This window comes from Olea europaea, chromosome 1 (assembly GCF_002742605.1).
Source record: "Olea europaea var. sylvestris chromosome 1, O_europaea_v1, whole genome shotgun sequence".
Lineage (NCBI taxonomy): Eukaryota > Viridiplantae > Streptophyta > Magnoliopsida > Lamiales > Oleaceae > Olea > Olea europaea.
In genome coordinates, this window is record NC_036237.1 from 21,787,506 (window position 1) to 21,801,853 (window position 14,348).

At 31.7% G+C, this 14,348-nt stretch overlaps 2 protein-coding genes across 2 annotated transcripts in view; both read left to right on the forward strand.

Annotated features, from left to right (window-relative positions):
• Positions 1-12,068, forward strand: part of LOC111397149 (transcription factor bHLH120-like) — a 31,452-nt gene extending 19,384 nt beyond the window's left edge. Inside the window, exon 3 of the mRNA XM_023023908.1 lies at positions 11,783-12,068. Within this exon, the coding sequence (XP_022879676.1) occupies positions 11,783-11,863 (81 nt within the window). The 3' untranslated portion in view covers positions 11,864-12,068. The remainder of the gene's footprint in view (positions 1-11,782) is intronic.
• Positions 10,608-14,348, forward strand: part of LOC111397159 (transcription factor bHLH120-like) — a 32,504-nt gene continuing 28,763 nt past the window's right edge. Inside the window, exon 1 of the mRNA XM_023023922.1 lies at positions 10,608-11,022. Coding sequence (XP_022879690.1) covers positions 10,699-11,022 — 324 coding nt within the window. The 5' untranslated portion in view covers positions 10,608-10,698. The remainder of the gene's footprint in view (positions 11,023-14,348) is intronic.

Here is a 14,348-nt window from a genome sequence, read left to right on the forward strand (position 1 = left end):
TTTCACGTCATTAGGCATTGTGGTCGGGAACCTGATGGATCGCACATAAAAAAGAATTGGAAGATTGCAATTTGTCAATTAATTAATTTAACAATCGTTAGATAAATTAATTAATTGGGTTGGTTATTTATAGGCCCGAATTAATTAATTAAATTAATTAATTCACAGACCAAATTTAATTAAATGGATTAATTAAATATAGAACCAGGTCAGGCCTAGCCCGTTTGGGCTCATATAAATACATGGCTAGGGTTTTCAGGTCAGAGAGAATTCATTGTTCTGGCTAGCACAAAAAGAAAATCATAATCCTGCAATCTTATTCTCTGTATGGATCATCGTTGGACGCTAGACAATTAAACAGCTGTAGGAGACAGATTCAAGTTGCTGGAATAAAGATATGGCAAAGGAGTTTACAGATCTTGAAAAAAGTACATCTTTATCACAGTTTCTATCTAAACACAGAGGGATCCATGATGGGAATCAAAATTTTATTTTATTTTTCGCTGCGCACGTTAAGTAGATTCCCAACAGCGACATCAGAGCCTACTTTATGTTTGTTAGAAATTGTTTAATAATTTTTTGTAATCAAAAGTTAATTTTATCCCTTTTGCATGTTTATAGCAACTAAAATGAAATTTGATTTTTGTATTTTTGAAATCTAATTCAAAAAAAAAAAAAGGAAAAGGATCGAACATGGGCCAGTCACCCACCTCCAGCACTGGCGACCTGCAGTGGCAACGCGAGCTGCTACTACAAGGGCGGCAGCTTGTGCCTCAAAAAATTAAGGGACGGCGTTCGCTGAAATTGAAGGAAGAAAAGGGGGTTAAATTTCTAGGGTTCAAAACAGGTGAAGGGTTTGTTGGAGGTGGGGGCTTCGGTTCCAATTAATGCAATTTTGGGCACCTGTCTAGAATTATGAAAATAGGGTCATGTTGCAATTTTAAAATAAAGGGGCTTCTGTGCAATTTCAAAATTTTGGGGGGCCGCCATTAATTTGAAACTTGGGTAAAAATTGGAATTTTTGAAAGGGTGTTTTGAATTTAAGTATTAAAATGGTTTTTAAATTGATTTTAAATGGGTTTTGACCTATATTATCAATTTTGACCCAAATTAAAATTTTATCTAAAATTGACGACCTTTTATATTTTCGTTAAAATATGATTTTAACTTAAATATTAAATTTTGACCCTAAATTGAATTTATTATATTTAGGAATGTTATTTAAGATTAAAATATTAATTCAATTTAGATTAGAGTTTGACTCAAATTTAATACTGAATTAAATTTTGATTTTCATTAATTATTCACCCGAATATATTCTAGAAATTAGAATTGGATTCTAATTTGATATTTAATTAAAATTTGATTTTAGTTAAATTGTCTTGCCCTAAAATTTTTCCTTGAAATTAGAATTGGATTCTAATTTGACATTTAATTAAAATTTGATTTTAGTTAAATTGTGTTGCCCTAAAAAATTTTCTTGAAAATTAGAGTTGGACTCTAATATCTTATTTAATTAAAATTCAATTTCAATTAAATGAGTTCGCCCTAAAATCCTGGAATTAGAGTTGGACTCTAATTTTGTTATTTAATTAAAATTTGATTTTAGTTAAATTCAACCGCCTTAAGTTTTGAAATTAGAGTTGGACTCTAATTTAATGTTTAATTAAAATTTAATTTTAATTAAATAATCCCACCCTATAATTGTGGAATTAGAGTTGAACTCTAATTCGATATTTAACTAAAATTTGATTTTTAATTTAAATATGCCGGCTAATGAAATTAATTGATTAATATGATTGATTAATTATTTTATTGTTCCGATCCATTAGTCTAAAAGAGTTTAGACGATCTTAATTGCTAGAAACTTGAAACGTATTTGCATATAATATTAGATATTATATAGGCATACCTTTTTGTGATGAATGTACTATCAGTGGATGATTATGGACTCGACCATATGGATGTGTTAAATGGTTGATTTTTATTCTTGTTGTTTTGTGGGCCTACGAGCTCTTAATTGTTTTGGACCTGCGAGTCCATTATTATTATTATTATTGTGGGCCTGAGAGCTCTTAATTATTTTGAATCTACGAGTCCGTTATTGTTATTATTGCTGCGGGCCTACGAGTTCAATTTCTTTTAGGCATGCATGCCAACTGGTATAGAATACATGTTGCAGCTAGACTAATTGAAGAAACAAGAAAAGGAGTAGACCATGGAGATGGAGCATTGTATGAGTCAATGCAATACCCTCTAGGAATTGACCAACTAGTGTTCCTCATGGTTCGAAAAGACTAGATAATAAAAGTCCATAATTGTCCACACTATTACATTATATTATATATTTTTTTTTATTTGCATGATAGATGTATAATAAAATATATATATATATATATATATATATATATATATATATGTTACAATGTGACCTTTGAACATAAAACCCCTCAATAAAATATTAAGTCACATATATAATCGCATTCCATCATTATAGTGAAAAATCAGAGTCCCAAATTATCTTAGCTTGTTGAGTATACTCCCGTTATTGTTATTATTGCTGCGGGCCTACGAGTTCAATTTCTTTTAGGCATGCATGCCAACTGGTATAGAATACATGTTGCAGCTAGACTAATTGAAGAAACAAGAAAAGGAGTAGACCATGGAGATGGAGCATTGTATGAGTCAATGCAATACCCTCTAGGAATTGACCAACTAGTCTTCCTCATGGTTCGGAAAGACTAGATAATAAAAGTCCATAATTGTCCACACTATTACATTATATTATATATATTTTTATTTGCATGGTAGATGTATAATAAAATATATATATATATAAATGTTACAATGTGACCTTTGAACATAAAACCCCTCAATAAAATATTAAGTCACATATATAATCGCATTCCATCATTATAGTGAAAAATCAGAGTCCCAAATTATCTTAGCTTGTTGAGTACACTCAAGGCTGGTCTATTAGGGATATGGTTGACACTATGAAATATTTGATATTTCTGAATGACGAGTTTGACTTAACTAAAATTTATATTTTATTGAGTACACTCAAGGCGATAAATTTTAAAGGCATATTAAGCTAACACATAAGATGTGTGAAGACAAAAAGTTGTCGGTTTAATGATCTGAGAGTTATATAGAGATACAATTGATAATAATATCTACCCAAATATTTTTTTAAAAACGTGTTGAGTACACTCAATGTCTTAATATAACAGATGGGATCCCAACCCACTGGGAGTCAAGTATGGATTCCATAAATTTATGTGAGAGGGTCATAAATTTTAGTCAAACAGTAGGAGCATAATTAATTTAATAAAAGTCCATGTTAAATTAACTGATGCATTTTATATATTATTCTTTTCTTTTTGTCATTTACATTTATATTGAATCTTGAGTAGCCATATGTTTTAAATGGCATACTAGATGCCAACAATCAAATTAAATTTTCTCGATTAGCACCGCGACTTGAGAATTGTTCTCAGGCATGAGAAAATTGATTACGTCCTTGAGTAGCCATTTCTAGAGACACCTGCCGATGACTCGATTAAGGAAGAGGTGACTACCGTAATAAACACAGTGATGACGATAGTACTGTACACATGTAATGCTTGCAATTATGTCACTTGAGTTACAAAAGCAACTTGAGAGTATAGATATTAACACATAATTCTTCATTATAAAGAGTTGTATGATGATAATCATGTGTGGAAGGATATGAGACTTCCAAGCAACTATACCAATGCAAAATGACAGAGTAATCTTCAGTTGATGCTTAGACACTGAAGGTGATTGACATTGAGAAATGTCTCTATTGAGTTCAATCATAAACCATGAACTAAGTAGTGAATTGATTCTGCAATCTCTGTCAGAGAAAGCTATACACAACTAATTATGAATTTAACATGAATAAACTCAAATACACAATTATTGAATTGCTTAACATGCTTAAGACTGTTATGCCCAATATCAAAGTTAGGTGTAGGCAAGTCATTGATTCCTCTAAGGATATTAAGAGGAAGTCTAAAGAAGCTTTGTGAAAGCATCCAATATGGTTAAGATCGTCAAAGCGAAGAAAATACCAAATCTAATGACCTTTGGTTTCATTACAGAATGGAAGGTCATTGAAAGAGATATTGCATGGCTTACGTCTACTTCAAGAGTTTTTTAGGTATTTGATACAATATGTAAATATCATATTTATACAAATATAAGGAGTGGACACGGTCCGATTTGTCCGGTTCCAAATGAAATCGAACCAAACTGAATACAAATGGGAATTTTAAAAATGGAACCATTGGTTCCATAACTAACATGGAATCGAACCAGAATCGAACCAATCGTTTCCAATTCGATCCAATCCGGTCAGATCTGGTTCGTTTCTTTACATTGAAATGTCAAAATAAAATGTTAATTAATAAAAACTCTAAAAATGTTACCAGCGTGAGACTTTTAATAAAATATAGATGAACCGAACATACTATTCAAATATTTATTTAGCTATAGATTTACAAAGTGAAAAGAAAATAAAAATCATGTAATCAAAGTGAAAATAAAATAAAAATTTCACATCTTATAAATGAAATTATAAATTGTAAATAAAATTATTTAGGTATAGATTTACCTAATATTCTAATTTGGCTTGAGAATCAATTAATCAAAGAATTATAAGAAGAGATAAGGAAAGAATCAAAGAGAATAAGGAAAGTGTTAGAGTCTAAAATTAAGAACGAACCTGATTATTTTTTATAAAAGTGTTGGAGATTGAGTCATATATTTTACCCAAAAAAATGAAAAAAAATCCAATAAGAACCATTTGGTTCCCACGGTTCCCATACTAGAACAAGAAATCGGATCGGAACCGGTCGGTTCTTAAAAATTTATCCCGAAATCAATTTGTTTTTTCGAAGATCCCGGAACCGTACAGGCCGATTCTAAGCGGTTTCGGTCCAATTCCACCGGTTCTGGGAAAAAGTGCCCACTCCTAACAAATATGGAGAAACTAAATAGAAATAGATCGCTGCGAAAGGGAGAAGTTGGCCTACATGTTGAAGATAAGCAAAAGTTGCTGCATTGCCTGTGAGAGAATACTTTTTACTATTGCCTTTTGGCTTAGTATTGGAGTTAGATAAATGTCGATTTGTACCCACCATAGCAGGAACTTTAAAATGAATTTCATGTTCAGATATGAATTATTTTAATGTTAAGGACAATTGTTGTTCTTGTTTATCTTGACAAAAATTCTAATGATTATGGTAAATTACAAAACGATGTTTATATTCTTTAATATTAAGCATTCTATAATGAGTATAGAAGTTAAAAGGCATAAAAGTGATAATCTAATTATTACCTAAATATAGCATCAGACTTTGTCATATAGATGAAACGCAATTCCAAGGTTACATAGAGATGTATACTTGGGATCAATTGATTTTGACAAGTACAAATTGTGCATGTCTGACATAATGACCAATTCTTCCTTTACTTGAAAGGAAAAAGGTCTGCATAATTATTGGTTTAATGCATACTAATGCTTATGGACTTATGTCAATTAATGTCAGATGGGGTTTCTCTTATGTTATCAATTATCATGTATAGTTGATGAAATTTAAGCATGAAATTCTTGAAAGGTTCAAAGGATTCAAGTTAGAAGTAAATAAATAAATAGGTAAAGATACCCTCACATTAAGATCTGATCGAAGTGAGAGTATCTTGAAGATAAAATTTAGATTATCTAAGAGATAATGAGATTCTCTTGCAGCGGACTCCATATACACTACAGCATAGTGGTGTATCTAAAAGGAGAAATCCTTAACTATTAGACATAGTGCGATTAATAGCAAAGCATGCAAATCTCCAAAAATCCTTTTTGGGGTCATGCACTGATTGCAGTGTGTTACACACTAAATCATGTCACATCTAAGTTGGTTAACACAATTCCATACGGGCTATGAAAAGGCAATAGTCCCAATTTATCACATATGAAAGTTTAGGACTGTGACGCTTATTTGATGCACATTGAATTGGATAAGTTTGAAACTAAATCCGATAAACACCTATTGGTGGGATATCCAAAACAAATACTTGGATATCAATTCTATTAGCCCCTTGAGAAGAAAGTCTTTATCTCACGACATATCTTCTCCTTAGAAAAAATGTTTATTCTAGAGAAGGACAGTGGGAGCAAAATAGAACATGAAAGAGTTCAAGAGTTCACAGATATAATTAACCAAGTAGATGAATCCGGTTTGATCTCATATCTGATGTGGGGCATACTCTTGATCAGAAAGTAAAGACTCTTGAGAACATGACAGCACCATTTAAATCTAGTAGGATCATTCGACCTTCAAGAAGGTACGAATCTACGATTACTAATCAAGTATTAATCAATGATGATGAACCTACTACTTACACAGAAGCAGAGTCAAGTGTTGACTCAAATAGATGGCATAAGGCCGTGGAATCCAAAGTGAACTCAATGTATGAAAACAAGGTTTGGACCTTTGTCCACCCTCCTAATGGAATAAAATTCATACGTTGTAAATGGTTTACAATAAAAGGTTGACATGGATGGGAATATCCATATATACAAAGCAATGCTATTAGCAAAAGGCAACAAACAAAGACAATGTGTTGACTTTAATGAAACCTTTTGTCTGTAGTCATGCTCAGGTCCATTCGAATTTTGGTTGCAATAGTTGCATATCGTAACTATGGGTTAAAACAAATCTCTTGGAGTTGAAATCTTCAATCTGATGGAAAAATCAAAATGTTTAATATTATCAAATATAAAAATGAATTATGTGTTTTACAAAAAGATAGTGGGAGAATTGTCGCATTCCTAATATTATAGGAAAAGACATCCCTATATTTTAATCGTTAAAATAATGATTGTTAAAGGATTTATTCATGAACGATAAGGGGAAGCAACTTGATCTATAGAGATAAATCTAAAAGATTGCTTAACTCACCCCAATCTATATAGATAAAATCTTGAGAAGATTTTATATTGAGAAATTGGTTTACTCTTAAATGATTTGTTGGAAAGGTTCTTAACATGAAACAATCGTTGATTTAATAGCAAAAACCTAATACATGATTGTTTCAGAAGCAGCAAAGAGTTGCAATGTGGATCAAAATGTTTATTAATGAATTTGGAATAGTACCTAATATTGTTGATCACATACCATTGTATTGTGATAATACTGGAGTCATCATGAAAACGAAGGAACTAAGGTGTCATCAATGATCCAAACGTGTATTAAGGCGGTATAATACATAGAAATGACGTAAAGAGAAGAACGAATTCCCACATTTGACAATATTGCAGATCCACTGACAAAGAGTTGTCATAATATAAACATGGTAGTCATGTAGACTCTTATGATATAGGATACATAAGTGATTGGATTTAGTGTAAGTGGGAGTTTATAAGTGTTATGCCCTAGGTCTAATCATCCTTGGACATAAATACTTTTAATATATAATTAATGCGATTTAATGGCAGATCTATTATTTAATTAATATTTAATTAAATTAAATAATAGAATCCATAGATTCAAATCTTCGTAATTTTTAATCACAAGGAGTTGTAATTTTGAGATACAAATTACATATGATTAAATATTAAATTGTTCGTGGTCGTAAGTAATAACTAGATACGGATATCATTATTACGGATAAACCATCACGTGTGGTATTTCTTACTTGAAAAAGAAGTAGCTGATCTCACAAGTTAAAGTGTGGTGATACTTAAATGAACACGTGAATATTTTAATATAGAACAAAACATTTACCCGCATAGAGATTTCATATAGATAATTATCTGAGTGTCAGTAGTTAATCTTTAACGTTCGGTAGTGGGATTGGTCCTTTGACTTGAGGTCGTCATAGTTACTTATACGAGGACGGTCATGCTTTGACGGTATTAGAAGTTGCTCTGCCAAGGGCTACTAATACGGCATCGTTCGGGTATGTCAAGAATCGTATGAAGGCTGTGGATGACCAATAGAGGATTCGTCACTCTTAGATAGTAAGAGATTATGATCCATATTTCATTCGATTAAGTCGATAACGAAATCATTGGTCAAAGTATACTCATAAGTCGAAATGGAGTTTTTGAATTACATTGACTTAATAGTGGAATGAAAGATATGATCGATAATTGAGATTGACACTTATCCATATCTCGTAATTGATCGGATCATATTGACGAAGGGATTATAGTTTCACGGTAAACGAATGAGTTTGATTTTGTCATACCATGTGATATTTTCCATCGCATGTATTGCCCTGACACATTACTAGATGTCAATCTGGGACGGCGAGTATGAATTGTTGATAAATTAAAATGGTGTTTTAATTTATCAATTTTGATTAGGTCAAAATAATGTTTCATATCATTAGGCATCGTGATCGGGAACCTGATGGGTCGCACATAAAAGAGAATTAGAAGATTGTAATTTGTCAATTAATTAATTTAACAATCGTTGGATAAATTAATTAATTGGGTTGGTTATTTATATGCTCGAATTAATTAATTGGATTAATTAATTCACGGACCGAATTTAATTAAATGGATTAATTAAATATAGGACCGGGTCAGACCTAACCCGTTTGAGCTTATATAAATACATGACTAAGGTTTTCAGGTCAGAGTGAATTCATTGTTCTTGCAACCACAAGAAGAAAACCATAATCCTACAATCTTGTTCTCTGTGTGGATCATCGTTGGATGTTGGACAATTGAACAGTTGTGGGAAATAGATCCAAATTGTTGGAACAAAGATATGGTAAAGGAGTTTGCAGATCTTGAAAAAAGTACATATTTATCACAGTTTCTATCTAAACACAGAGGAATCTTTGGTGGAAATTGAAAATTCGTTTTATTTTCCGCTGCGCACGTTAAGTAGATTCCCAACAACAAGTGCTATTTGTAAAGGGAAATCTAAAGCAATTTTGTCACAATAAACATCAAACTTTGTTTAATTAATATTTTAATTGTGCCAGCATAAAATCACAATTTTAATATCTTTTCCGTAGTTTATTTTCTAACTTATTTGTTAGTAAATAGTTAATTAGCTATTCGAATTTATCAAAATCACATTTTTTTTTTAATGTTTCTTTAGCATAATAAAAAAATAATCACAATCTATCGAAGTGGCAATTTTGGTAGCGGTCTGCATAAAAATCATGTGCGTTTACTTCATTTATGAAAAAAAGCAAATGTAGCTGTCACCTTTGTTGTAAAAGTTGAAAATGGTAAATATTTATTCTCTATTTTAATCTTTCAAATCTCAACTTTCGAACCTCGCCTCTGAGAAAACTTCAACTATCAATTATGGGTACCATCCGCAGTTTGATTTTGAAATCCTATGTCGGCAAACATATGTTATATCATCACGGTTTGCCCATCTTCTTATACCAGATAAAGAGTAATGCCATAACATAACAAGTATTAAAACACTAATCCAGTTACACTGATATCATTAAAATTCTTCCCACCCCGCCCGGTTCAACTGGTGGAACAAGGAATCGGACCCAAAGCTAGGCAAATTATATGTTAATAACCAATTCTAACAAAACCATTAAAAATCTGCTAAACCGGCCAATTAAACCATTAATCGATGAACCCATAACGATATCCTATTTTTTCAGATATTTCAATTTTTAAAATTGAACTTTATCATTGGACTTATGCACTAAAATAAAAGTCCAATAAGTAAAAGGTAATTATATTCACACCACAATTTTTATTTATTACGCCATATTTTAATTGGACTTAAGATTCTTAATCTTGGCACATTTTAGCACTAATGTCCATAACAGTTTTTTCATATCATTTTTATTCTCAAACTTTCCATTATTTAACACAATTTGTATTTGATAACAGTTTTATGTCCAAAAGTCCGTTGAGTAAAATAACATATTTTCCCATCGTTTTAATAAAAAAATAAATAGTTCCAAAAAATAATTTTCCCTCATTTCAAAGCATGAAAACAAATTATTTTTATATAAATCATCATCAAGGACGAGATATACTGATCAATGGGAGGTTGAATATAAGAACTTGAAGGAAAAAAATTAAGAAAATAATTGCTATAATGAGTAAAGATTGATGAGTTTAACTGTAATTGAAATCTGGCGTAACAAATAAAAATTATAGTGTGAATATAGACATAGTATTTTATTATTTGTATGTGTATTTAATTATTGCATCTAGTTCGATATCGATTAAATCTTTTGACTCTTAACCTTTAACCTTTTTAGAGTCGAAACTTAGGTCAATTTTGAAAGCATTAAGCAACGCTAAATGACATTAAATGAGATGCACAATTAAATTAATCATATAATTTTACATTTAATTAAGTTGGTCACATAATACCATTTAAACTAATGCTCTAATAGCAGTAATAGCATTATTTATAGACAAATTACAGAATAGTGAAATGATTCTGATTCCCACAAGATGTCATTTAATATATCAATCATCCGTGACTAAATAAAGTAATTATGTTTAACCATTCCTATAAATAAATATAAATACTACTGTACACCCTAATAAGTCATGTGATGATTGCTATTGGTATAATTAGAGTGGTCATCCTCTATAAGTATTTTTATTACATAGGGATGCATTTTCAAGAAAACCTTTGAAATATTCTTGAAAACTTGCTAATTGAGATGTTTCCTTCACAATCACAAGACGATCCGATCTTTGAGGACCCTTCAATATTCCAAGAAGATATAGTAAACCTAGAAGAATATCTGATTGCAGATCATCAAGATTCTTCAGTGCTGACCAGAAACCGTAGTCGTGCTAATCCTAAAGATACAAAAAAGCGGCAAATAAAACCATCTTCAGATGATGAAGAAAACAAGGAAGGGGTTAGTGCTGAAAACAAGGGCAAGAAAATTCCGCATAGAGAATTTGAGAGGCAAAGAAGGAAACAAATGGCAAAGCTTTATGCTTCGCTTCGATCCCTTCTTCCTCTTGAATATATCAAGGTGAACTAGTTAACAAGATTTTAGCCCTTCTTTTTATTCATTACTGTCGATTGCTACCAATCATCTCTACCAAACATTGTATATTCTAATTTGCTATAAATTTAGTTCATGTTCGTGGTGTTGTAGGGGAAGCGTGCTGTATGTGATCACATGAACGAAGCTTTTAATTACATAAAAGACATGCAGAAGAATATACAAGATCAGAGCTTGTGTAGAGACAAGCTAAAAAAATTGTATACTTCAGGCTCAAACAGTAATTTAACGCCTAATAGTGTGACAGTGAGTCCTTGCCAAGATGGTGTCGAGGTTTTGATAAGAACTAAGCTCAATAGAGGGAGGGTTTCCTCTGTCAAGAGTTCTTGGGGAATTGATTAGGACAAATCTCAATGTGGTAAGCTGTGTTTCTACAAAAACAAATGATCAAAATTTCCTCCACAGAATTCAGTTTGAGGTAAACATATATATGATTTCGCCTGTTCTATATATCTTTACAAATACCCAAATTTTTTAAGAAAAATTAAATTAAAAATTATTGTCTACTCTCTTAACAGTTTAAGCTTGGTTTAACTCCATATTCGAGGAGGCAAATGTCACATGGCCACTTTTTATGATAAATTCTGCACATATTAGCCTTTGAAAAACAGAATTTGACCTATTTAAGAGGAGGCACATTGATGCCAATTTAAACTCATCAAATTGTTTTCTCTATAGTTCTTTTAGATGAGATGATTCAATATCTAAATAATCGTTTTTTTTGCAGGCCACAGCCACGGTACTAATGTGCATCGATCTATCAGCATTGCGTGAGAGACTGTTTAATGTGATTAATATTGAGAATTAATTTTTTCAATTATCATCTGTGGCATCAATCATCAAAGGGATAAAATTGGTAGGGCATGTTCTAAGCTTGAAGTTACCTACAATAAGCATATCTACATCTTGCCTTCAACATTTGTTTTCTTTTAAGAAGTGTGTGACAAAAGGTAAAGAGCACTGGTTTTATCCCAAATTTCATTCAGGATGCTCAATAGTCTTTTCATATTGTATTTTTGTTTCCTGTAGTCACTTTGTTTTAACTATACAATTAAAGAATTTTAGTAATGAAGCATCATCCTCTCTGGTAAATATTTACCTAACGCTATATCGTATGATATTATTTTTCTCTAATAAATATGTAGCTAATGCTATTTCTTATGTTGTTATTGTTATTATTTTTTTTTTTTTTTGTTTCTACGTGGTGATAGAGACGTGTTTCTAATTTATTGCAATTTTCTTTTTCCTCGAGAGACGTTCTCGAAAAAGAAATCAGAAGTGTTTTGTGGCAACACATTTTTGAATTATTGCTTTGTGGGTTGAGCTATTATTATTTCCAAAGGCCCAAGCAGACTCTAATTGTAGGTTGAAACTTTCTTCTGAGTGCTTCAATGAATTGAATTATGAGTTTAGGTCTAAAACAGTAACCGTCTCTTGTAGTGCTAAGAAAATTTTGGCTTATCAAATTCTGGAAAAAGTAATTTTTATAATTTTCAATTGAGAGCTGAAATGACAATCATTTGATATTGATTTTCTGAAAGAATGTAGAAAGGTAAAAGATGATATTTGAAGTTCTCCATGCTTTGAGATGTGATTTTATTAATATTGTGCGACTAATATTGACTTATTGAGTATAATAGTTCTTTGTTAATATTGTGCAACTATATAGACTTATAGAGTAATTATATCAATAATTCTCTTCCCTTGTTTGGAAGCAGGCACACTTCTGAGACCACATTATATCTTTTGGTGTTATTAGTTTCATTTCTACTTTTTGCCTACGTGGTTTTTGGTACTCAAGTTTATATTAATGGAAGCATTCATTGTCAAGATGATAAAATGTATGAAGATAATATATAGTTGAAAAATAGTTGTGCTTGTATTTAAAATTGAAGTTGTTTTTCTTAAAGCCTATCGGCGGGTGGGGCAGGCGCTATTTTGCAATCCTATGTGCTTCGAGATCCGCAATATTTTTTCAAGTAAAACGAAAACCTCATTAAAATAGGTCGCCTCGAACAATAGGAAAAGCAAAAAGTTGTATACAATTAGTTCACTTATTCACATCATCCCACGAAGTGGTAGCCAACGAGGCTAGTGTGGAGGCTACTCATTTCTCTCCCGAGGTGTGAAATAACAAGTGTCACAACCAACCTCAAAAGAACTATTATATTGGTACAAATAATATAAAGAAATATAACCAATATTTATTACTGAAAGCAACCCACATCGGGGGAAGGAAAAGAGCCAAAGCAAGCTAGGCCCCTTCTTCCTTTTCTACCAAAGTGAAAGAAATTACGGGATCTATTAAGATTGGAAAAATTCATGAAAGATAAGATAGAATTTTAGCTCATTCACCACAGGAGCAGCATCACATTCAGACACATAAATCTGAACACAATGTTCTAATCAAAGGAGAGCCTCTTCCTCAACGCTAGTATCTCAACCACCTCCAGCATAAATCCTCCCCCAAGTTGCTTTGACAATCCTACTACCAGTAGCCCATTATCAACAGTCCTTAATATATAATAATAGCATTGTCCCTATTAAGTAGAGAAAACAATGTAGAAATACTCCTTTCTTACTAGCCCACACAGAAGCCATAGCACGCACCAGCTGGTGGCAGAATCAACTGTTGTCACCTGGTGGAAAATATTAATCAGATAATCACTTGGTTGAATCAATAACTCAAGGTAATGGCCCCAATCATAATATTTGGATTGCAAAGTCGATATAAATTCATTTCCTATTTTTACCTTCTAGTGTGCTGCATTAAGTAGAGATTTATTTGATAGATCAAAGGAACTCTGATTTCTGTGAAATTTTCGTTGAAGATCAAAAACTTATATAAGTTAGCCTTGTTTGTCTTCCCTTTTTCAAAATTTTTTTTTCTCAAATTCATTTTCAACCACATATTCATGCAATAAAATATTTTGCACGTAAACTTAAAATTTTTCATACTTTTTAATCACATTCTCCAAAAACTCACTATTCCAAAAATCATTTTCCTTCAAAGACAGATTGATGCTTAAAATATTAAAATTTTATAATTTCGTCATTTAGACACTTAACTTATTAACACATCGCATATAAAAATTTCATCCCAGATAAACATGGTACAACGTACTAAAAATTTTGTAGCTATATTCTACGTGCCTCCAATTGGCATGATTCCAGGTGATTTGGTCAAAAGACATATAGGGCTATCAATCCCCACTAACCATGTGAAAAAACATTAAGAATATGTCACAGAGCGATCATCATGGGCAGACCCAGGGGTCCTAGGGGTGACTCCC